The sequence below is a fragment of the Sesamum indicum genome, linkage group LG8 (genome assembly GCF_026168435.1).
Source record: "Sesamum indicum cultivar Baizhima isolate 11 linkage group LG8, ASM2616843v1, whole genome shotgun sequence".
Taxonomy (NCBI): Eukaryota; Viridiplantae; Streptophyta; class Magnoliopsida; order Lamiales; family Pedaliaceae; genus Sesamum; species Sesamum indicum.
In genome coordinates this window covers 9,089,701-9,115,784 of record NC_142664.1, presented here as the reverse complement: position 1 = coordinate 9,115,784, position 26,084 = coordinate 9,089,701, and the positions used below count along the sequence as shown (strand labels likewise).

The 26,084-nt window shown below is 36.4% G+C and overlaps 1 protein-coding gene across 1 annotated transcript; it reads left to right on the top strand.

Annotated features, from left to right (window-relative positions):
• The first annotated feature begins 544 nt into the window (after positions 1–544).
• LOC105179188 (uncharacterized) lies at positions 545–26,084 on the top strand. Its single transcript, XM_088884317.1, has 29 exons — positions 545–1,132; positions 1,549–1,726; positions 1,851–1,984; positions 2,886–3,062; positions 3,187–5,272; positions 5,912–6,094; positions 6,591–6,809; positions 6,943–7,166; positions 7,263–7,771; positions 8,267–8,484; positions 8,617–8,842; positions 9,354–9,511; positions 10,032–10,250; positions 10,384–10,609; positions 11,117–11,299; positions 11,783–12,360; positions 13,531–14,101; positions 14,198–14,788; positions 15,272–15,849; positions 16,395–16,537; positions 17,021–18,287; positions 19,869–20,051; positions 22,752–22,844; positions 24,082–24,374; positions 24,618–24,718; positions 24,968–25,065; positions 25,320–25,484; positions 25,625–25,724; positions 25,898–26,084. The coding sequence occupies exons 21-24, from the start codon at positions 18,273–18,275 to the stop codon at positions 24,088–24,090; spliced, it is 300 nt and encodes a 99-aa protein (XP_088740443.1). The 5' UTR covers positions 545–1,132; positions 1,549–1,726; positions 1,851–1,984; positions 2,886–3,062; positions 3,187–5,272; positions 5,912–6,094; positions 6,591–6,809; positions 6,943–7,166; positions 7,263–7,771; positions 8,267–8,484; positions 8,617–8,842; positions 9,354–9,511; positions 10,032–10,250; positions 10,384–10,609; positions 11,117–11,299; positions 11,783–12,360; positions 13,531–14,101; positions 14,198–14,788; positions 15,272–15,849; positions 16,395–16,537; positions 17,021–18,272; the 3' UTR covers positions 24,091–24,374; positions 24,618–24,718; positions 24,968–25,065; positions 25,320–25,484; positions 25,625–25,724; positions 25,898–26,084.

Below are 26,084 nucleotides of genomic sequence, written 5' to 3'. Positions count from 1 at the left end.
TGCAAGGAACTGCCGAGAACTTGCCGTTGTGGTCGTGGAATATCTCAGTCCCACTCTCCATTAGGATTTTGGGACTACAAGTGTTGAAAATGTAAAGCGTGGGACCAAAAGTGAGAATGACCCTATCTAGTGGGACCAAAAGTGATATTTTACCGTTGACCAACATGTACCGTACCAGTTGACTAACGGCACGTGACAAGTCATGTGCTGTTTCCGTCAATTTTTAACGGCGCGGGCTAAAAGTGTTAAAAAATTAGGGTTTTGGGACTACAAGTGTTGAGCACCTAAAGCGCGGGACCAAAAGTGAGAATGACCCTATTTAGTGGGACCAAAAGTGAAATTTTGCCTTATAATTATGTCAAACCTCAGGATTGTCATTATAATTTATGTAAAAATTATCATTTTTTATTCTTTTTATTTTTTTAATATTTTAGTAACTGTAAATATTTCTCTACATTTGAAGATAACCTTAAAATTTTTATGAAATAAAAAAGAATTAATGAAAATGGAAAATACTTTTACCAGGTAAAAACCCTCTTCTCCACCGGTAAAAACTCCCCCTCTCCCACTCCAAAGTAAAGAGAAAGAAATACAGATGTCCTTCCCACCGGTGAAAACCCTCAAAATCACCTCCTCTTCCTCTTCCTATTCGCATTTTCAGCTTCTCCACTTCATTTTCGATTGTCTCCTTGCCCAAAATTTACAGAGAAAACCCTCAAAACCATCATATCTGCGAGAGGGAGTGAAGGGAAGGGGACCAATCTTTAGGGTTTTTGTAGCCACAATGACAGAGAGACGGTGGAGTGCCCGCAGGATGGCTGCGAACGCGAGGATAGCCATGGTGAGTTTGAGCCACCTAGCAGAAAAAGATTACGTAAGCGCTCTAATTATGACGATGACTGGGAAGAAGATTGTAATGACGGGCTGGATTCTTTTCCCAAAGCTGGATCTCATAAGAAGGCTTCTTATGACCAAGAATGCAAGAAGCTTTTCAGTAATTGCTGGGCCAAGAATGCAAGAAGCTTTTCAGCCTGGAGCTACTCCTGCACAGCCTGGAAAGAGGCACTTTCTGTGCTATAATATGCTTGCAAGTATAACCACAATGGAACATGATGGATATTCACATATAGAGGTATCCTGTTATCTTTATTTTCTTTCCTCTGATTTTTAGTAGTTGCAATTTTCCTGAAAACCATATGACTTGTTTGCTATTGAGTGGAATGGAACTGGAAGAATCAAAGTGGTAAAACCATGATTGAACTTTGCTGCATCAGACAGTGTATTTTGCAGATTCAGTTGTAATGACTATAAGAATAAAAGCATAAAGAGGAATTACTTTCCTAATTGAAAAACCTCACGTCTGTCAGGGTAAACACATTTTACGTTAAGAACACTGAGCACCTTGATCCAACTATTCGTTTGTCTATTGAACTTATTATATTGCTACAGATCAAGGCTTAAGAAATTCATGCTCTCAACTTGCATTACTGCTAGAAAAATAATCTACGTTGACCGTCTCAAAATTTAGTTCACATGACTTAAATGCAGATAAATTTCCATGATACCAGCAGTGGTCCACGTGTTCCTGCAATAACTGACTATTTTGGCTTCACAAAGGCTTCTCTAAATGAGAGTGGGAGTGTATTGGCCAATCCATGTAAAGGAGAGAAGAATATTGAGCACACTTATGTATTGGCCCTTCAGTAGCTGGGCAGATAACAGTGAGGTCAGCCCTCTTCATCTTTTCCTTGTATGGATTAATATCTTCTTGCAAGTGCCATAATGGATGGGTTAGCATTCTAAGTTTGCATCTGCCCTTTTGCTAAAAAATAATCTTTAATTGACTATAGGTTAACCGGATTTCCTTATGCATATTTAGTGGTCTATGCGACTTGAAGGGGAAGAAGTTAGAGCAATAGCACTTGGAAGTGCTTGGGTTACCAGCCTTAATTTTCTTCGTATCTTCAATGAGGGTGGTCTGCAGGTCTGTAAAGATTCTATCATTAAGTTCTGAACTCCAATATGGACAGAAACCTTCACTTTTGGTTTGAAAATTACATTTCCTCCCCTTTTACTGATCTGTATCAATAACCATTCATACCAGTCAACATAACAGAATTTGATGGCGTCATCATTAGAACTTTTAGAAACCTGCCACAATGCTTTCACATATTTTGGTGATGTCTTGAATGTTACAGTTACCCCCTTTATAATGTGATGAACATAACTTCTCTATTCATATAAAGATTATCTCATAACTGTAAGAAACTATTGTACTGAAGAAAAAGAGTAACCATTACGACTCATATAGAGTTTTTTAACTATCCTAGTTATTGCCTAATACACGCCTTGCCATCAACAAAGATACCCAACTAAAAAGATAGCACAATAAAATTTGCTTCATGGCAATTTATAGTTTAGGAAATATTTTTCAAATAAAAAACTTATGGTTTGCTAATAGCAACATGTCATCTATGCACGTTTGTATGTGGCCCCTTGACATCTGCATGGTGTTCTCTCTGCTATTCATTTCTAGTTGCTTTTTCCAGAAAACAATATCTCTAGATCTTTCTCCAGTTGCTTCTGTGGGAGTTCATTTCCAAAGTGCTATTATTTATATCTTTTTTAATTCATTTATTTTTCCAACTTGCTCAGGGTTTCTGACCCTGACATATCAACTTCTTTCTTTCATTGTCCCTTTTGTTTCTTTATCTTCACCTTTTTCTATGAAGAGGTTTAATATTCATAGAATTGGAAGCATATATCTATTACATATATTGCTACAGATCAAGGCTTAAGAAATTCATACTCTCAACTTGCGTTACTGCTAGAAAAATAATCAACGTTTACCATCTGACAATTTAGTTTACATAACTTAAGTGCAGATAGATTTCCATGATACCAGCAGTGGTCCACGTGTTCCTGCAATGACTGACTATTTTGGCTTCTCGATGGCTTCTCTAAATGAGAGTGGGAGTGTATTTGCCAATCCATGTAAAGGCGAGAAGAATATGAGCACACTTATATATTGGCCCTTCAGTAGCTGGGCAGATAATAGTGAGGTTAGCCCTCTTTATCTTTTCCTTGTATGGATTAATATCTTGTTGCAAGTGCCATAATGGATGGGTTAGCATTCTAAGTTTGCATTTGCCCTTCTGCTAAAAAACAATCTTTAATTGACTATAGGTTAACCGGATTTCCTTATGCATATTTAGTGGTCTATGCGACTTGAAGGGGAAGAAGTTAGAGCGATAGCACTTGGAAGTGCTTGGGTTGCAGCCATTACCAGCCTTAATTTTCTTCAAAATCTTCACTGAGGGTGGTCTGCAGGTCTGTAAAGATTCTATCATTAAGTTCTGAACAGCAATATGGACAGAAACCTTCACTTTTCGTTTGAAAATTACAGTTCCTCCCCTTTTACTGATCTGTATCAATAACCATTCATACCAGTCAACATAACAGAATTTGATGGCATCATCATTAGAACTTTTTTAGAAACCTGTCACAATGCATAAGATTCAGACATGAATTTGCACTTGCGTTATATGATTGTTGCTCTGAGTAAATGTGGAGTAGTTGAAGCCTAATTTCATGCATTTTGAATTGCTTTGAAATAGAGTTGGAATGTCTTTGCTTCCACTCAATATTCGGAGTTCTTGTGAAATCATATTTATTTGCCAAAACGCCACCTAATTGATCCTTATAAGTTTAACGTGGGTCGGTGAATCATTTTGAAAAATTCAAAAGCCCTTCCCCTTAGAAATTTCTTTTACCACGAAAAAAGAAATGAAGAAAGAATAGCAAGAAAAAGGAAGACTACATCTACTCCGCTGGTTTAGGTCACTTAGTAACTGGGTAACTTCATCACAAATGTTGTTATTCACGTAAAACAGTGACTATTGCCATGAGTATGCAAAGCACTTTAGGTAAAACGTTTTTTGGTTAAGTAATCGGGTGCCTTCACCACAAGTATTGTCATTCGCATCAAAAGACCGAAATAGGACGTTTTTTGGTTGAGTAACCGGGTGCCTTCACCACAAGTGTCGTCATTCGCATTAAAAGACCGAAATGCGGCCTAAAGAACATAAGTCACGGGTAAAAACAAAAACAAAAAAGAAAATAAAAGCCATGACAACAAAAGGGGAAGAAAAAAAATGGAAAAAAAATGGCCAAAGAAAAGAAAGAACAAAAGTTGTCCCAACTTAGACAGAAATAAGGAGATAAAGGGTATTGTGTTGAAGCGATGAGTATGGTGACATTTAGAAACCTATGATTTTGTGGAAGCTTGATTGTTCTACTCTCTACTTGGCAAGACAAAGTGTTGTGATGTGATTGGCCTGTTACCCTCATTATGATAAGTTAGCGATTGCATAACGTATTGCGGCATTTGTGTTTTGAGATTATCTGCACATGGGTTATAAGTTGAGATCATATTAGCACAATGTTGAGATCATATTTTTTGCAGTGTTGAACTTTTGCTTGAGGACAATAATTGTTTATGTTTGGGGAGTTTGATAAGCTTAGTTTTACATATTTATAATAGCGGAAAATACTATTTTGTTGTGTGGAAGGCAATAACTTCAAAAAAATTGCAACAGTCATTTCCTTCTATTTTTGGTTTATATCTAAAATTGTCGTATTTTTTTATGGCTATCTGAAAATCCCGTATAAAAGCCTTTATTTAGACCTTATATGACTACTATTTTTGGTTGGGAGGTGATAGATTCTGACCATGATATTATTTAACCAATATAACTCACAAAAATTATTCTAAAAATGTTTAAATGCTATATTATTATGGTTGTCTTTTATTTTATGGATTATTCCTGTTAGATGACCATATCAGCACAGGGTAAATATAACCTCTCAAAGCTACATGAAATATACAATTTGGCTAAGAGATATTTGGTGGTGGCATTCCTAAGAAGGATGGAAAAATTGACTGTGCTGAAGACTTCTTTCAGTAGGCAAGGCAAGCATTTTTTATTGTATCACGACAATTGCAGGTTAAAACATATGCTTGTGCGCTCAGTCATGTGTATACCTTTAGGCCAACATGTCGAGTATTGCCTGCATGTCTGAGAGAGTGGCAACTAACATTCTAAGTTATAATGTACTTTGACTTTAATTTGACAAGACAGTTAATATGAAGGTTATCATGGTAACTAACCGAGGTCACACTTTGGACCCTGCCCTCCTACGTCTGGGAAGACTTGATCGTAATATTGAGTTCCCTTTGCCACATAGATGTCAGAAGAGGCTCGTCTCTCAGGTGAATCTCGAAGATCATTTACTATTTGACATTTGCTAGTTCTTAAAGTAAACAACATTTATATTAAACTGTTCTCACATCTCACTCATAAAAAGAAGTCTCAACCCAATGGTATTGTTTGCACGTTTGCACTCCTAAAATGAATTTAAGAGATGAGTTAGATTTGGAGGATTATGTGTCTCGATCATATAAAATCCGTGCAGCTGAGGTTAGTGATTTTGCTCACTCTGTCAACATTCATACAGCGAGAAATATAGTTACTTATTTACAATTTTATATGCTAGAGACCTCTTCCTCTCATATCTGCCACGATCCCCCATATTTGAAGAGATCTTATTTGAACCTAATTTTCTTCTGATAATTACTTTGGTAGGATTGATTACCTTGAGAAGAACAATATGGTATTTGATACACCTCGAAATGCTAGATGTTTAGTTATTGATCAAAAATCGATAAACTTACTTAAGCACTCTCTCCATTATACGCTGCATGTTAACTTGAATAAAGTCTATGACGTAGTAAAGATTTTGCGTATATACATATATGTATATATTTATGTAATTTCAACTGCCTTATGACTCATATCATTCTTCCTATCAAGTGTTGAGAATTCAATTTCATTTATCTTTCATCTTGCAGATTAAGAGGAAGCTGCCGAAAGTTAATCGGGCTCTGGCAGCCTGACTTCTTGAGGAGAAGGAAGGGCTGAATGAGAATAAGGGAGCTAATGATGCAGATGTTCTGAAAACTTCAAAGAAAAAGAAAGGTCTCACGAGTGAAGTTCTCAAAGATGAGAGGTTTACAGCTATGTTCGAAAATAAGGTATTTCATAGAGGTTCTGTTTATGCAAAAAACTTGCTTTTCTTTATTGCTGCTGTTAGTTATGATCAACCATGTAGTACCTTTTTCCCAGGGATTTGTGAAATAGTTGGAACTTTAATAACCCCTGGACAGTAAGTAATATAGAGACATGTGAAAATGCACAAGAAATGGTAATCATTACACATATCTATAGCGCAAAGAATCAATTTTGAGAGCAATGAGATACAGATATATCGGCTGGTCACGGGCTTGAGTATTGACCACCTTTTTCCTCTGAAATTTAGGCTACATCATTGGGATATCTCTCAAATTAGCGTGATAACCTTTTCAATAGTACATGAATATATTGGGTGGATTTTGCTTGACGATTAATGTAGAAAGATTCATTAATGATGATGGCATCACTGTTGGACTCGTACTGACAACATATGTGTTGGAATTTGTTTACGTCCAAACAGCAGCCAAATTATGTATTGTTTCTTGACACCGCTTGCAGGACTTTGAGGTTGATGAATTCTCAAACGAATACCTGCCTTTGTACCCAATGCCATCAATAACAAAAAAAGGCATCTTTGCTGGAGGAGCATTTTAAAGCTGTTGAAGAAGAGGATGAAAAGGCTATTGGTGGTTCTGATGCATCATCAGCGAGTGAATTGTGAGAAGATGAGCATGAAAACACAAAGGCCAAATCCAAGAAGAAAGTACAAGCTCCTAGGTGAGACACATGTTTTCACTTGCACAGCAAGAAAAAAATTTCGTTCTTTCTGCATGCAGAAGTCATCACAGAAAAACATGTTCAGAATGCACATTTACCTAATCAAGTCTTCAATATCATGTCATATCTGCAGATTTTTCGAAGTGAAGGATAAATGGCAAAAGAAGGGTTTTCTAAAACCCTAAAAAACGAAGAGGAAAAACAAACAGAGGGGTTAGGGTTTAGTACCAGTGGCGGAGGGTTTATTACACCGATTGATGGAAGCGAAGATGTGTTTCTTTTATCAATCAGAACACCCAGGAGAAGCGGCGTTGGAGGTGGATGCGACACAAAAATCCAAGAAAGAAAACCCCACTGGTAAAAACCCTCAAAACTACTGTTCGCCTCCCACCATCAAACCCTATCCATACCCACATGTTTCCACTTCTTGATTTTTTTATTTCTTTTATTTAGGGTTTGAAAAGCCAGAGCAGTGGAGAGTAAAGGGCAAGAAAAAAGGAAAAGAAATTGACCGTTACACGGAACTTGAGGGGGGAATGGTTGGTTGCTTGGTTTACTGTTACTGCTAATTTTTTTCTGATAATTACTTTGGTAGGATTGATTACCTTGAGAAGAACAAGATGGTAATGCTTGATGATTTAGTTATTGATCAAAATCGATAAACTTACTATAACCACTCTCTCCATTGTACGCTGAACATTAACTTGAATAATTGGAACGCATATCATTTTTCCTATCAAGTGTTGAGAATTCAATTTCAATTATCTTTCATCTTACAAATTAAAAGGAAGCTGTTGAAAGTTAATCGGGCTCTGGCAGCCTGACTTCTTGAGGAGGAGGAAGAGCTGAATGAGAATAAGGGAGGTGATGATGCAGATGTTCAGAAAACATCAAAGAAAAAGAAAGGTCTCACGAGTGAAGTTCTCAAAGATGAGAGGTTTACAGCTATATTTGAAAATAAGGTATTTCATAGAGGTTCTATTTATGCAGAAAACTTGCTTCTCTTGATTGCTGCTGTTAGTTATGATCAACCATGTAATACCTTGTTCCCAGGGATTTGTGAAATAGTTGAAACTTTAATAACACTTAGAAGTAAGTAATATAGAGACATGTGAAAATGCACAAGAAATGATAATCATTTTACGTATCTTTCGGACAAAGAATTAATTTTGAGAGCAATGAGATACAGATATATCGGCTGGTCACGGGCTTGAGTATTAACCACCTTTATCCTCTGAAATTTAGGCTACATCATTGGGATATCTCTCAAATTAGCGTGACCACCTTTTGAATAGTACACGAATGTATTGGGTGGATCTTGTTTGATGATTAATGTAGAAAGATTTATTAATGATGATGGCATCACTGTTGGACTCGTACTGACAACATATGTATTGGAATTTGTTTATGTCCAAACAGCAGCCAAATTACATATCGTTTCTGGACACCGCTTGCAGGACATTGAGGTTGATGAATTCTCAAACGAATACCTGGCTTGGCACCCAATGCCATCAACAACAAAAAAAGGCATCTTTGCTGGAGGAGCATTTTGAAGCTGTTGAAGAAGAGGATGAAAAGGCTATTGGTGTTCTGATGCATCATCAGCAAGTTATTTGTGAGAGGATGAGCATGAAAACACAAAGGCGAAATCCAAGAAGAAAGTACAAGCTCGTAGGTGAGACACATGTTTTCATTTGGACAGCAAGAACAAAATTTCGTTCTTGTGCATGCAGAAGTCATCACATGAAAATAAGTTCATAATGCACTTTTACCTAATCAAGTCTTCAACATCATGTTATATCTGCAGATTTTTCGAAGTGAAGGATAAATGGCAAAAGAAGGGTTTTCTAAAAACCCTTCAAAAACAGAGAGGAAAAATAAACGGAGGGGTTAGGGTTTAGTACCAGTGGCGGAGGGTTTATTACTCCGGTTGATGGAAGCGAAGATCGGTTTCTTTCATCAATCATCACACCCAGGAGAAGCGGCTCCGGAGGTGGATGCGACACAAAAATCCAAGAAAGAAAATCACACTAGTAAAAACACTCATAACTACTGTTCGCCTCGCACCATCAAACCCCATCCATACCCCACATGTTTCCACTCCTCGATTTTATTATTTCTTTTATTTAGGGTTTGAAAAGCCAAAGCAGTAGAGAGGAAATAACAAGAAAAAAGGAAAAGAAATTGACTGTTACAAGGAACTTGAGGGCGAAATTGTTGGTTGCTTGGTTTACTTTTACTGCTAATTTTTTTTTTGATAATTACTTTGGTAGGATTGATTACCTTGAGCAGGACAACATGGTAAAGCTAGACGATTTAGTTATTGATCAAAATCGATAAACTTACTTTAAGCACTCTCTCTATTGTACGATGCACTTTAACTTGAATAAAGTTTATGACGTAGTAAAGATTTTGTGTATATACATATATGTATATATTTATGTAATTTCAACTGCCTTATGACTCATACTTTAATATTGGAAGTCATATCATTCTTCCTATCAAGTGTTGAGAATTCAATTTCATTTATCTTACATCTTGCAGATTAAGCGGAAGTTGCCGAAAGTTAATCAGGCTCTGGCAGCCCGACTTCTTGAGGAGGAGGAAGAGCTGAATTAGATTTAAGGAGGTGATGATGCAGATGTTCAGAAAACATCAAAGGAAAAGAAAAGTCTCACGAGTGAAGTTCTCAAAGATGAGAGGTTTACAGCTATGTTTGAAAATAAAGCATTTCGCAGACGTTCTGTTTATGCAAAAAACTTGCTTTTCTTGATTGCTGCTGTTAGTTAGGATCAACCATGTAGTACCTTGTTCCCAGGGATTTGTGAAATAGTTGGAACTTTATAACCTCTAGACAGTAAGTAATATAGAGACATGTGAAAATGCACAAGAAAAGATAATCATTATACATATCTTCCGTGCAAAGAATCAATTTTGAGAGCAATGAGATACAGATATATCGGCTGGTCACGGGCTTGAGTATTAACCACCTTTATCCTTTGAAATTTATGCTACATCATTGGGATATCTCTCAAAGTAGCGTCACAACCTTTTAAATAGTACACGAATGTGTTGGGTGGATTTCGTTTGACGATTAGTGTAGAAAGATTCATTAATGATGATGGCATCACTGTTTGACTCGTACTGACAACATATGTATTGAAATTTGTTTGTCTCCAAACAACAGCCAAATTACGTATCGTTTATTGACACCGCCTGCAGGACTTTGAGGTTGATGAATTCTCAAACGAATACCTAGCTTTGCACCTAATGCCATCAACAACAAAAAAAGGCATCTTTGTTGGAGGAGCAGTTTGAACCTATGGAAGAAGAGGATGAAAAGGCTATTGGTGGTTCTGATGCATCATCAGCGAGTGAATTGTGAGAAGATGAGCATGAAAACATAAAGGCCAAATCCAAGAAGAAAATACAAGCTCCTAGGTGAGACACATGTTTTCATTCGGACAGCAGGAACAAAATTTCGTTCTTTGTGCATGCAGAAGTCATCACATAAAAACAAGTTCAGTATGCACATTTACCTAATCAAGTCTTCAATATCTTGTCATATCTGTAGATTTTTCGAAGTGAAGGATAAATGGCAAAATAAGGGTTTTCTAAAAACCCCTCAAAAACAGAGAGGAAAAACCAACAGAGGGGTTGGGGTTTAGTACCACTGGCGGAGGGTTTATTACTCTAGTTGATGGAAGCGAAGATGTGTTTCTTTCATCAATCAGCACACCCAGGAGAAGCGGCGTTGGAGGTGGATGCGTCACAAAAATTCAAGAAAGTAAACCCCACTGGTAAAACCCTCAAAACTACTGTTCGCCTCCTACCATCAAACCCCATCCATACCACATGTTTCCACATCTCGAATTTTTTATTTGTTTTATTTAGGGTTTGAAAAGCCAGAGAAATTGAGAGGAAAGGGCATGAAAAAAGGAAAAGAAATTGACTGTTACAGGGAAGTTGAGGGGGGGATTGTTGGATGCTTGGTTTACTGTTACTGTTAATGTTTTTCTGATAATTACTTTGGTAGGATTGATTACCTATAGAAGAACAAGCTGGTAATGCTAGATGATGTAGTTATTGATCAAAATCGATAAACTTACTATAAGCACTCTCTTCGTTGTACGCTGCACTTTAACTTCAATAAAGTTTATGACGTAGTAAAGATTTTGTTTATATACATATATGTATATAATTATGTAAAATTCAACTGCCTTATGACTCATACTTAATATTGAAACTTATATCATTCTTCCTATCAACTGTTGAGAATTCAATTTCATTTGTCTTTCATTTTGCAGATTAAAAGGAAGCTGCCGAAAGTTAATCGGTCTCTGGCTGCTCGACTTCTTAAGGAGGATGAAGAGTTGAATTGGATTTAGGGAAGTGTTGATGCAGATGTTCAGAAAACATCAAAGAATAAGAAAGGTCTCACGAGTGAAGTTCTCAAAGATATGAGGTTTACAACTATGTTTGAAAATAAGGTATTTCATAGAGGTTCTGTTTCTGCAAAAAACTTGCTTTTCTTGATTGCTGCTGTTAGTTATAATCAACCATGTAATACCTTGTTCCCAGGGATTTGTGAAATAGTGGGAACTTTAATAACCCCTGGACAGTAAATAATATAGAGACATGTGAAAATGCACAAGAAATTATAATCATTATAGCGCAAAGAATCAATTTTTAGAGCAATGAGATACAGATATATCGGCTTGTCATGGCTTGAGTATTAACCACCTTTATCCTCTGAAATTTAGGCTACATCATTGGGATATCTCTCAGAATAGCGTGAAAACCTTTTGAATAGTACACGAATGTATTGGGTGGATTTTGTTTGATGATTAGTGTAGAAAGATTCATTAATGATGACGGCATCACTATTTGACTCGTACTGACAACATATGTATTGAAATTTGTTTATGTCCAAACAACAGCCAAATTACGTCGTTTCTTGACACCGCTTGCAGGACTTTGAGGTTGATGAATTCTCAAACGAATACCTGGCTTTGCACCCAATGACATCAACAACAAAAAAAGGCATCTATGCTGGAGGAGCATTTTGAAGCTGTTGATGATGAGGATGAAAAGGCTATTGATGGTTCTGATGCATCATCAGCGAGTGAATTGTGAGACGATGAGCATGAAAACACAAAGGCCAAATCCAAGAACAAAGAACAAGCTCCTAGGTGAGACACATGTTTTCATTCGGACAGCAGGAGCAAAATTTCGTTCTTTGTGCATGCAGAAGTCATCACAGAAAAACAAGTTCAGAATGCACATTTACGTAATCAAGTCTTCAGTATCTTGTCATATCTGTAGATTTTTCGAAGTGAAGGATAAATGGCAAAAGAAGGATTTTCCAAAAACCCCTAAAAAAGAGAGATGAAAAACCAACAGAGGGGCTGGGGTTTAATACCACTGGCGGAGGGTTTATTACTCCGGTTGATGGAAGCGAAGATGTGTTTCTTTCATCAATCAGCACACCCAGGAGAAGCGGTGTTGGAGGTGGATGCGACACAAAAATTCAAGAAAGTAAACCCCACTGGTAAAAACCCTCAAAACTATTGTTCGCCTCCCACCATCAAACCCCATCCATACCCACAGGTTTCCACTTCTCAAAATTTTTATTTCTTTTATTTAGGGTTTGAAAAGCCAAAGCAGTAGAGAGGAAAGGGCATCAAAAAAGGAAAAGAAATTGACTGTTACAGGGAAGTCGAGGGGGGAATTGTTGGGTGCTTGGTTTACTGTTACTGCTAATTTTATTCTGATAATTACTTTGGTAGGATTGATTACTTGAGAAGAACAAGATGGTAATGCTAGATGATTTAGTTATTGATCAATATCAATAAACTTACTATAAGCACTCTCTCTGTTGTCTGCACTTTAACTTGAATAAAGTTTATGACGTAGTAAAGATTTTGTTTATATACATATATGTATATATTTATGTAAATTCAACTGCCTTATGACTCATATTTAATATTGGAACTCATATCATTCTTCCTATCAAGTGTTCAGAATTCAATTTCTTTTATCTTTCATCTTACAAATTAAGAGGAAGCTGCCGAAAGTTAATCGGTCTCTGGCAGCCCGACTTCTTGAGGAGGATGAAGAGTTGAATGGGATTTAGGGAAGTGATGATGCAGATGTTCAGAAAACATCAAAGAATAAGAAAGGTCTCACGAGTGAAGTTCTCAAAGATATGAGGTTTACAACTATGTTTGAAAATAAGGTATTTCATAGAGGTTCTGTTTATGCAAAAAACTTGATTTTCTTGATTGCTGCTGTTAGTTATAATCAACCATGTAATACCTTGTTCCCAGGGATTTGTGAAATAGTGGGAACTTTAATAACCCCTGGACAGTAATTAATATAGAGACATGTGAAAATGCACAAGAAATTATAATCATTATAGCGCAAAGAATCAATTTTTAGAGCAATGAAATACAGATATATCGGCTGGTCATGGCTTGAGTATTAACCACCTTTATCCTCTGAAATTTAGGCTACATCATTGGGATATCTCTCAGAATAGCGTGACAACCTTTTGAATAGTACACGAATGTATTGGGTGGATTTTGTTTGATGATTAGTGTAGAAAGATTAATTAATGATGATGGCATCACTATTTGACTCGTACTGACAACATATGTATTGGAATTTGTTTATGTCCAAACAGCAGCCAAATTACGTCGTTTCTTGACACCGCTTGCAGGACTTTGAGGTTGATGAATTCTCAAATGAATACCTGACTTTGCACCCAATGACATCAACAACAAAAAAAGGCATCTATGCTGGAGGAGCATTTTGAAGCTGTTGAAGATGAGGATAAAAAGGCTATTGATGGTTCTGATGCATGATCAGCGAGTGAATTGTGAGACGATGAGCATGAAAACTCAAAGGCCAAATCCAAGAACAAAGTACAAGCTCCTTAGTGAGACACATGTTTTCATTCGGACAGCAGGAGCAAAATTTCGTTCTTTGTGCATGCAGAAGTCATCACATAAAAACAAGTTCAGAATGCACATTTACGTAATCAAGTCTTCAGTATCTTGTCATATCTGTAGATTTTTCGAAGTGAAGGATAAATGGCAAAAGAAGGATTTTCTAAAAACCCCTAAAAAAGAGAGATGAAAAACCAACAGAGGGGCTGGGGTTTAATACCACTGGCGGAGGGTTTATTACTCCGGTTGATGGAAGCGAAGATGCGTTTCTTTCATCAATCAGCACACCCAGGAGAAGCGGTGTTGGAGGTGGATGCGACACAAAAATTCAAGAAAATAATGGTAAAAACTCTCAAAACTATTGTTCGCCTCCCACCATCAAACCCCATCCATACCCACATGTTTCCACTTCTCAAAATTTTCATTTCTTTTATCTAGGGTTTGAAAAGCCAAAGCAGTAGAGAGGAAAGGGCATCAAAAAAGGAAAAGAAATTGACTGTTACAGGGAAGTTGAGGGGGGAATTGGTGGGTGCTTGGTTTACTGTTACTGCTAATTTTTTTCTGATAATTACTTTGGTAGGATTGATTACTTGAGAAGAACAAGTTGGTAATGCTAGATGATTTAGTTATTGATCAAAATCAATAAACTTACTATAAGCACTCTCTCTGTTGTCTGCACTTTGACTTGAATAAAGTTTATGACGTAGTAAAGATTTTGTTTATATACATATATGTATATATTTATGTAAATTCAACTGCCTTAGGACTCATATTTAATATTGGAACTCATATCATTCTTCCTATCAAGTGTTCAGAATTCAATTTCTTTTATCTTTCATCTTACAAATTAAGAGGAAGCTGCCGAAAGTTAATCGGTCTCTGGCAGCCCGACTTCTTGAGGAGGATGAAGAGTTGAATGAGATTTAGGGAAGTGATGATGCAGATGTTCAGAAAACATCAAAGAATAAGAAAGGTCTCACGAGTGAAGTTCTCAAAGATATGAGGTTTACAACTATGTTTGAAAATAAGGTATTTCATAGAGGTTCTCTTTATGCAAAAAACTTGCTTTTCTTCATTGCTGCTGTTAGTTATAATCAACCATGTAATACCTTGTTCCCAGGGATTTGTGAAATAGTGGGAACTTTAATAACCCCTGGACAGTAATTAATATAGAGACATGTGAAAATGCACAAGAAATTATAATCATTATAGTGCAAAGAATCAATTTTTAGAGCAATGAGATACAGATATATCGGCTGGTCATGGCTTCAGTATTAACCACCTTTATCCTCTGAAATTTAGGCTACATCATTGGGATATCTCTCATAATAGCGTGACAACCTTTTGAATAGTACACGAATGTATTGGGTGGATTTTGTTTGATGATTAGTGTAGAAAGATTCATTAATGATGATGGCATCACTGTTTGACTCGTACTGACAACATATGTATTGGAATTTGTTTATGTCCAAACAGCAGCCAAATTACGTCGTTTCTTGACACCGCTTGCAGGACTTTGAGGTTGATGAATTCTCAAACGAATACATGGCTTTGCACCCAATGACATCAACAACAAAAAAAGGCATCTATGCTGGAGGAGCATTTTGAAGCTATTGAAGATGAGGATGAAAAGGCTATTGATGGTTCTGATGCATCATCAGCGAGTGAATTGTGAAACGATGAGCATGAAAACACAAAGGCCAAATCAAAGAAAAAAGTACAAGCTCCTAAGTGAGACACATGTTTTCATTCGGACAGCAGGAGCAAAATTTCGTTCTTTGTGCATGCAGAAGTCATCACATAAAAATAAGTTCAGAATGCACATTTACGTAATCAAGTCTTCAGTATCTTGTCCTATCTGCAGATTTTTCGAAGTGAAGGATAAATGGCAAAAGAAGGATATTCTAAAAACCCCTCAAAAACAGAGAGGAAAAACCAACAGAGGGGTTGGGGTTTAATACCACTGGAGGAGGGTTTATTACTCCGGTTGATGGAAGCGAAGATATGTTTCTTTCATCAATCAGCACAACCAGCAGAAGCGGTGTTGGAGGTGGATGTGACACAAAAATCCAAGAAAGTAAACCCCACTGGTAAAAATTCTCAGAACTACTGTTCGCCTCCCACCATCAAACCCCATCAATACCCACATGTTTCCACTTCTCAAAATTTTTATTTCTATTATTTAGGGTTTGAAAAGCCAAAGCAGTAGAGAGGAAAGGGCATGAAAAAAGGAAAAGAAATTGACTGTTACAGGGAGGTTGAGGGGGGAATTGTTGGGTGCTTGGTTTACAGTTACTGCTAATTTTTTTCTGATAATTACTTTGATAGGATTGATTACCTTGAGAAGAACAAGATGGTAATGCTAGAAGATTTAGTTATTTATCAAAATCAATAAACTTACTATAAGCACTCTCTCTGTTGTCTGCACTTTAACTTGAATAAAGTTTATGACGTAGTAAAGATTTTGTTTATATACATATATGTATATATTTATGTAAATTCAACTGCCTTATGACTCATATTTAATATTGGAAGTCATATCATTCTTCCTATCAAGTGTTCAGAATTCAATTTCTTTTATCTTTCATCTTACAAATTAAGAGGAAGCTGCCGAAAGTTAATCGGTCTCTTGCAGCCCGACTTCTTGAGGAGGATGAAGAGTTGAATGAGATTTAGGGAAGTGATGATGCAGATGTTCAGAAAACATCAAAGGATAAGAAAGGTCTCACGAGTGAAGTTCTCAAAGATATGAGGTTTACAACTATGTTTGAAAATAAGGTATTTCATAGAGGTTCTGTTTATGCAAAAAACTTGCTTTTCTTCATTGCTGCTGTTAGTTATAATCAACCATGTAATACCTTGTTCCCAGGGATTTGTGAAATAGTGGGAACTTTAATAACCCCTATATAGTAATTAATATAGAGACATGTGAAAATGCACAAGAAATTATAATCATTATAGTGCAAAGAATCAATTTTTAGAGCAATGAGATACAGATATATCGGCTGGTCATGGCTTGAGTATTAACCACCTTTATCCTCTGAAATTTAGGCTACATCATTGGGATATCTCTCAGAATAGCGTGACAACATTTTGAATAGTACACGAATGTATTGGGTGGATTTTGTTTGATGATTAGTGTAGAAAGATTAATTAATGATGATGGCATCACTGTTTGACTCGTACTGACAACATATGTATTGGAATTTGTTTATGTCCAAACAGCAGCCAAATTACGTCGTTTCTTGACACCGCTTGCAGGAGTTTGAGGTTGATGAATTCTCAAACGAATACATGGCTTTGCACCCAATGACATCAACAACAAAAAAAGGCATCTATGCTGGAGGAGCATTTTGAAGCTGTTGAAGATGAGGATGAAAAGGCTATTGATGGTTCTGATGCATCATCAGCGAGTGAATTGTGAGACGATGAGCATGAAAACACAAAGGCCAAATCAAAGAAAAAAGTACAAGCTCCTAAGTGAGACACATGTTTTCATTCGGACAGCAGGAGCAAAATTTCGTTCTTTGTGCATGCAGAAGTCATCACATAAAAACAAGTTCAGAATGCACATTTACGTAATCAAGTCTTCAGTATCTTGTCCTATCTGCAGATTTTTCGAAGTGAAGGATAAATGGCAAAAGAAGGATATTCTAAAAACCCCTCAAAAACAGAGATGAAAAACCAACAGAGGGGTTGGGGTTTAATACCACTGGCGGAGGGTTTATTACTCCGGTTGATGGAAGCGAAGATGTGTTTCTTTCATCAATCAGCACAACCAGGAGAAGCGGTGTTGGAGGTGGATGCGACACAAAAATCCAAGAAAGTAAACCCCACTGGTAAAAACCCTCAAAACTACTGTTCGCCTCCCACCATCAAACCCCATCAATACCCACATGTTTCCACTTCTCAAAATTTTTATTTCTTTTATTTAGGGTTTGAAAAGCCAAAGCAGTAGAGAGGAAAGGGCATCAAAAAAGGAAAAGAAATTGACTGTTACAGGGAAGTTGAGGGGGGAATTGTTGGGTGCTTGGTTTACAGTTACTGCTAATTTTTTTTCTGATAATTACTTTGGTAGGATTGATTACCTTGAGAAGAACAAGATGGTAATGCTAGAAGATTTAGTTATTTATCAAAATCAATAAACTTACTATAAGCACTCTCTCTGTTGTCTGCACTTTAACTTGAATAAAGTTTATGACGTAGTAAAGATTTTGTTTATATACATATATGTATATATTTATGTAAATTCAACTGCCTTATGACTCATAATTAATATTGGAACTCATATCATTCTTCCTATCAAGTGTTCAGAATTCAATTTCTTTTATCTTTCATCTTACAAATTAAGAGGAAGCTGCCGAAAGTTAATCGGGCTCTGGCAGCCCGATTTCTTGAGGAGGAGGAAGAGCTGAATAAGATTTAAGGAGGTGATGATGCAGATGTTCAGAAAACATCAAAGAAAAAGAAAGGTCTCACGAGTGATGTTCTCAAGGATGAGAGGTTTACAGCTATGTTTGAAAACAAGGTATTTCATAGAGGTTCTGTTTATCCAAAAAACTTGCTTTTCTTGATTGTTGCTGTTAGTTATGATCAACCATGTAGTACCTTGTTCCCAGGGATTTGTGAAATAGTTGGAACTTTAATAACCTCCGGACTGTAAGTAATATAGAGACATGTCAAAATGCACAAGAAATGATAATCATTATATATATCTTTAGCGCAAAAAAATCAATTTTGACAGCAATGAGATACAGATATCTCGGCTGGTCACGGGCTTGAGTATTAACCACCTTTATCCTCCGAAATTTAGGCTTCATCATTGGGATATCTCTCAAATTAGCGTGACAACCTTTTGAATAGTACACGAATGTATTGGGTGGATTTTGTTTGATAAATGAGTGTAGAAAGATTCATTAATGATGATGGCGTCACTGTTGGAATCGTCCTGACAACCTATGTATTGGAATTTGTTTACGTCCAAACAACAACCAAATTATGTATCATTTCTTGACACCACTTGCATGACTTTAAGATTGATGAATTCTCAAACAAACACCTAGCTTTGCACCCAATGCCATCAACAACAAGAAAAGGCATCTTTGCTGGAGGAGCATTTTGAAGTTGTTGAAGAAGAGGATGAAAAGGCTATTGGTCCTGCTGATGCATCATCAGCGAGTGATTTGTGAGAAGATGACCATGAAAACATAAAGGCCAAATCCAAGAAGAAAGTACAAGCTCCTAGGTGAGACACATGTTTTCATTTGGACAGCAAGAAAAAAATTTCGTTCTTTGTGCATGCAGAAATCATCACATAAAAACAAGTTCAGAATGCACATTTACCTAATCAAGTCTTTAATATCATGTCATATCTGCAGATTTTTCGAAGTGAAGGATAAATGGCAAAAGAAGGTTTTTCTAAAAACCCCTCAAAAACAGAGAGAAAAAACCAACAGAGGGGTTAGGGTTCAGTACCAGTGGCGGAGGGTTTATTACTCCGGTTGATGGAAGCGAAGATGTGTTTCTTTCATCAATCAACACACCGAGGAGAAGCGGGCTGGAGGTGGATGAGCCACAAAAATCCAAGAAAGAAAACCCCACTCGTAAAAACCGTAAAAACTATTGTTCGCCTCCTACCATCAAACCCCATCCATACCCACATGTTTCCACTCCTCCATTTTCTTATTTCTTTTATTTAGGGTTTGAAAAGCCAGAGCAGTAGAGAGGAAAGGGCAAGAAAAAAGGAAAAGAAATTGACTGTTACATGGAACTTGAGGGGGGAATTGTTGGTTGATTGGTTTACTGTTACTGCTAATTTTTTTCTGATAAGTACTTTGGTAGGATTGATTACCTTGAGAAGAACAAGATGGTAATGCTAGATGATTTATTTATTGATCAAAATCGATAAACTTACTATAAGCACTCTCTCCATTGTACGCTGCACTTTAACTTGAATAAAGTTTATGACGTAGTACAGATTTTGTGTATATACATATATGTATATATTTATGTAATTTCAACTGCCTTATGACTCCTTAAATATTGGAACTCACATCATTCTTCCTATCAAATGTTGAGAGTTCGATTTTATTTATCTTTCATCTTGCAGATTAAGAGGAAGCTGCTGAAAGTTAATCGGGCTCTGGCAGCCCGACTTCTTGAGGAGGAGGAAGAGCAGAATGAGAATAAGGGAGGTGATGATGCAGATGTTCAGAAAACATCAAAGAAAAACAAAGGTCTCACGAGTGAAGTTCTAAAAGATGAGAGGTTTACAGCTATGTTTGGAAATAAGGTATTTCATAGAGGCCGTGTTTATGCAAAAAACTTGCTTTTCTTGATTGCTGCTGTTAGTTATGATCAACCATGTCGTACCTTATTTTCAGGGATTTGTAAAATAGTTGGAACATTAATAACCCCTAGACAGTAAGTAATATAGAGACATGTGAAAATGCACATGAAATGATAATCATTATACATATCTTTAGAGCAAAGAATCAATTTTGAGAGCAATGAGATACAAATATATCGGCTGGTCACGTGCTTGAGTTTTAACCACCTTTACCTCTGAAATTTAGGCTACATCATTGAGATATCTCTCAAATTAGCGTGACAACCTTTAACAAGAGATTGGAGCCCAATATTGTTTGTGACAATAGTCGTAGATTAGTCAGGGAATTAATTTGTTGGAATGTGGATGTGTGGAGACTGAAAATTATTCTTTGGGGGTTGGCAATTTTTAATGATCACGTAAACTTGTGAAGGAAGTTAGTGTCTTTAGAAAAATATGCGAATTATCCTGTCGTAGCACTTGAATTTTCTGATTGTTGTCTTGTCTTATCCCTTAGATTAATAGGAATTTTTTGTATAAATCGAGATAAGTAGGAGAAACTAGCACTAGTGGCATATTAAAAAAAATAAAATTGTGTGAAGTGTGTTCCATTGACCGTATCAAATAAGCAATGTTCAATAATCAGCACAGAAGCCTATGTGAGATTTTGGGCCAAAGCACTTTCATCTAAATAGTGCTCCTACATTTCTTTTGATTGAGGGCATCAAACTTAGTGTGTCCATTCTAGAACTTGCTTGTGTAATACATTTTGAGTTCACATTCTTGTAAGATTGTTGCATGAAAGTGATAGGGGCACTTAGGAATACCCCATTGACCTCAAAAGAGCCTACCTTGAATTCACCCATAGCAAAACTCATTTGAGCCTTGGCTTTTCCTTTGTTGGTTAAACCACGTTATAAGCTTAATCATCCCCTTCTTGATTATGTCCTGAATTGATTTTGAACCCATTCAAGAGGGTAGTGTTGGCTTCGTTGTTTGTAAATTGACATGAAAATGAGTGAATGAAATGAGGTTTCATACAAGCGATGCACTGCTAGTCCCGAAGAAAAGAAAAGAAAAAAAATGGGACGAGAAAATGAAAAACAAATGATGAAACAGAAAGAATAAAGAGAAAAGGAAAAAGAAGAAAAAAGGAAAGGAAAGAAAAAAGATTGAGAAGAAAAAGAGAAACAAAGAAATTGGACGAGGAATGAAAAGCAAATGATGAAACAGAAAGAATAAAGAGAAGAAAAAGAAAAAAAAAGAAAGGAAAGAAGAAAAGATTCAGAAAAAAAAAGAGAGAAACAGAAACAGCAAAAGGAAAAATTGGAGGTGTTAGAGGTTCAAATCATTTGAATCGAGTTAAACGGCAGTGAGGTTGGAAGGATAAGCAACTAGGTCGGCATCACTCCTATCACTCTTTTAAGTTCATAAGCCACAATTTAGCCTATCTTTTGCCACACCCTGTCCTAAACTCCATTACAACCCATGAAAAGACCCTTTGATTCATGTATTAATTTTCATTTTGTTGGTGGAGGATATTTGATTCACAAGCAAGCCGATGGTAATGACATTCTATGTATTGATTTCAGTGGAACCCAAATTCTTAAACACTTTATGAGTGATTAGAGTGATACCCTTGTAAGAGTGTTGAGACTTGTTTCATTTTATTTTGATGAAGTCAATGGGATACTTGTGTGTTGAATGTTGTGCTGCAAGTGCTTGTGTCAATATATTAGTATAGGGGATATACTTGAATGACATGAAAGAAAATTTGAGAATTGCTACTTGGATAATTCGTGTATTTGGATTGAGATATGCTTGAGGATAGTCATGGTTCCGGTGTGGGGGAATATGAGAAGATATATTTTAAAACTCTTATGCATGCTTATTTCGAGTGATTAAGAAAGAATTTATTGCATACTTTAATGATGTTAAGTTACCCCATTTTCCTGGAGGATGGGAGTGGGAGTGGGAGTGTAAGGTAGGTTACAGTTTTTTACGCATCACATTGTAAGTTATAGCAGTGAAATTTAACTCTTGTGTTATTGGTGGTGAGTGGATTTTTGTGTGAAGTTCAGAGGTAGCATGCCTTAAAATTAATATTGTGTGTCGTCTTTTGCCTCTTTATTTTTGTTCTTAATAATTATTTCACCAATGGGATCAAGAGAAGACTTTAGGTATCAAATACTACTTTACACTTCTTTTCTTTTATTGCTCATATCTTCTCTTTTCAGTTTCATTTTATTTAAAAATTTGTTTAATTATAGTGTATGGTTTTAGTTCAGAATATGCTAACTAATATTTTTAATATAATTAGTAAAGATATTAATTTCATATACATTTACATGCTTACAATATGTAAGTTATTTTTTTTATTTCATATTAATAAATCAATGAGATGAAAATGAAATATAAATGTACGAGGATAGAAATCGAATGTTCAGTCCTGATCATGAGTTCAAATTTTCATGTTGTGTTGCTTGTGATGAAGTTTCACTGATCTGCAGTTAGTTCCTTCTATGGATCCTTATGCATAGTTGGTAGATTCTGAAACAAAGAGAGCTTGTGAACATGAGCAAGAAATATTTTCATGTGTCACTTGTGGGATCTTTTGTTTTGCTTGTGTTGCTATTGAAGCAGCTGCTCATTATCTATTGTTAGCCAGTTGCATCACATTTAAGAACTGGGGTGCTGGTGATGATGACTACAATCACATCATACATCCAAAGTCTCCCAACAGAAACCTTGGTTCAGGTATTTTCTCCTTCTTTTTCATGGTCTATTGAAAATTTATCATTTTATAGGCATTACTTTTCTCGTAACATATTGGCTACTAATTCAAAGTTTATATTTCAATGAAAATTTGCGTGGGCAAATGCAGTAGTGCTAAAACAATAGCGTAAGGATCAGGTTTACTCATGTAACGAGCATGAACTACTCTTCTACTTGTCATATTCTAAGCCTGATGTATGTCCATATGCGTCCATATGTTGAAAATGATGTTTTGGCTATGCGACCATTTACCATCCCAAGAGACTTCAGAGCTCCAAAGTTTGTGGTGTGAATAATTAAATGACTCATGTTTTGCATACAATATGAAAATAGTTAGAAATGGAAATGGCAAGAAAGTCTAATTATACATTCTATTTGCAGAATATTAGTATTAGGTACGCCTAGTTTGCTTACGTGTGATTTTATGGTACAACATTCAATTTTGAATGTAGTGTATGAGAATTCTAGTGTTCTTATTGTTAAATCCATTTATGTTGAAAATATGGCTACGACTTGTGATTTGAACTTTCATGCGATCATTTGCAAGTCTGGTAAGAAAGAAACATGTAATATACATGGTTCAGATTCGATCTCTGTGGCAAAGCATGTGTGTTGGGTCAAGACCCGATATGATTCTTTATCTGAGCCAAAGAAAGTCAAAGGTATCATGCAATTGCTGCAGGCCAAGCCCATGTTCCACTATCTCTGACTGTTGAGACTGTAGCTTCCCTTGTTGCCCATGTGATCACAGTAGCAGTGGTAAGACAAAACGGAAGTTTCTCGAAGTGTTGGACAATTAAGTTACAAAATGATTGAAATAAAAAGCATGACTTGGAAAATGCCAACATCTAGAGGCCATAGGTGATCCTACTGCAAAAATTAACTCTACTGGATTTGGTTTACAGGAGGTCATTAAAGCTGAGAAGGAAATGGAAAAGTCTAAGATGTAAAATCCGCTATTACATTCAGAGAACGCATCTAAGTCTGGAAAGCCGAATATGAAAGGACTATCATTGACAAAGTTGTTCACCCCAGGACTGTTTTTGCAGAATAGTAGTATTATGTATGCCTAGTTTGCTGATGGTGATTTTCTGGTGCAACAACATTCACTGTTGGATGTAGTGCATGAGAACCTGTAGTGCTCTTTTTTTTTTTAATCTATTTATGTTGAAAATATGGCAGTGACTTATGGTTTGTACTTTGATATGATCATTGGCAGGTCTGGTAAGAAAGAAACAAGGTCCTTCTGATCTGCCAATGATATGCAAATATGTGCGGATCAGATTCAATATATGTGCCAAAGTATGTGTGCTGGGTCAAAATGAATCTGATTCTTCATCTGATTCAGCACTGAGCCAAAGAAAGTGAGTTATCACGCTGTTGCTGCTGGCGATGTCCATGTTCTACTTTCTATGAGTGCTGAGACTATAGCATCCCCTATGATCCATGTGATCACTGCAGCAGTGGCAAGACATTCCTAAGGTTGAGACTTTTGCTTGAGGACAATATAAGGTAGTACTGTTAGTTAAAACATGTTGAACCAGAGGGCACCAATTGCTTACCCTTTTCATTTATTCTTTTGTTATACTATTAAAGTACTTTGTTTTTATTTGCTTTTCCTAGTTTAGCGAGAACGGTTGCTGGTAGAAACTGAGTCTTTGTACATTGTCTGCTATAATAACATTAACCAAGACATCATTAAAGTCGAATTTCCTTGTGAAAATATTTTTAATCCTACTTGTTCTGGTTTTGTAGGGAGTCAATCTTTTGGAGAAGTATGGCCTAAGCCCTGGTACATTGAAGGGAGAACAACACAAGGGAATAGGGGGATGAAAATGTTGGCAAAATCTTCATTAGTGAGTTTGTGGTTTCTATGTTTGGTAGCTTACGTTTAAGCATGCCAACTAGCAATTTTAGATTTATTGGCTTTTACTTGGTGGGGAATTTTCTTTTGCCATGAATTTTTGAGTTGAAGCTCGTGGATACACTCCGTGACCTAGAGAATTTGACCTCTGCAGCTCTAGAAAAGATCTTGTCATTTGGGTATCTATTACGCATTTATGTTGCTGACAAAGCATGCATTAATTTTCTTTGTGATTCTATAGACTTTGGGAGCATGGATGACATTTCTGAAGTTTCTGGTGGAAAGGATGGAAATGATTCTGAGTATGAGCTTTTGGTTTGCAGTCCATCCAAAATTGAGGTTAGTAAATCTTTTTTGTTAATCTGGGAGTTGGCTTACCAATATTGTTTTCATCCCAAACACTGAGGTGTAGTTAAGCTTAACTACTCAACTTCTATGCAGAAAGAGATATTGTATGAGATTACAGTAAAATGATGAAACTGTTAATGTTCCTCTTTATCAACAGAAGATGATTATGTAGATGTTAAAATTTATCTAGCATTGATTGTGTTGTTTCTTTCAATTGAAAGTTCATTGGCTGTGTTTCGGGGCAGTCTTAGGTGGCTCCTTCCAGAGTTCAAGGGATGAAGGTGGATTCCTACTTGGAAGTCTCTTCCAAACAGTGATAAGTCAGTATTGGAGTGAAGGCAGAGTCTGAAAAAGTGACTTGCCTTGTTTCTCATAGTTGGAATGACGTCTAAAAATAGATGCCTCTTGTGGTATACACTATGCTCTTCCGTGCTTGTACTTAGCTTGAAGTTCCTCGATTGTACCACTTTTTGATAAGGCCTCGTAGCCACATAATAAGACTTGACAGGGAATGAAAACAGTTGCTGATTTTACCACTTTCTGATGACAGCCTTATAGGAACATAATAAGACATGGCTGAGAATGAAAACAGTTGCTGAACTGAGGAGGGTAATCTTCCAGCGCCGATCAACACGGATTCACTTTACACGGTGAGAACATTGATTTATTTTACACAGTTAGAATATTCTATTATAGCTCCCTTTCATTCATCCTATTATAGCTCTTTTTCATTCGTACTCCAACCTTAAGAAAGAAACAGGACTAAGTTGATTTTTCATTTATTTGTGTTCATTTCTAACCATTCATTTCGTTTTGTGCACAGCCTATTGACAAGAAGCCAACGAAGTTCAATCCATTGGTCACAATACTTAAATTATGTGATGCGCTTTTGATTGATAATTTTTTTATTGGTAATTTTATAACGTTTATTTTTTAATATGCTTTTTATTAGTGAAAACATTAAATGAGACACATATTGCTTCAACTTCTAACTTAACTCAATCATTTAA

What these genes read in the sequence shown, in the direction of transcription:
- LOC105179188 (XM_088884317.1), top strand. An exon ending in CAGCTATGTTTGGAAATAAG is followed by an intron (nt 20,052 to 22,751) that starts GTATTTCATAGA and finishes ATCTATTGTTAG; the next exon opens with CCAGTTGCATCACATTTAAG.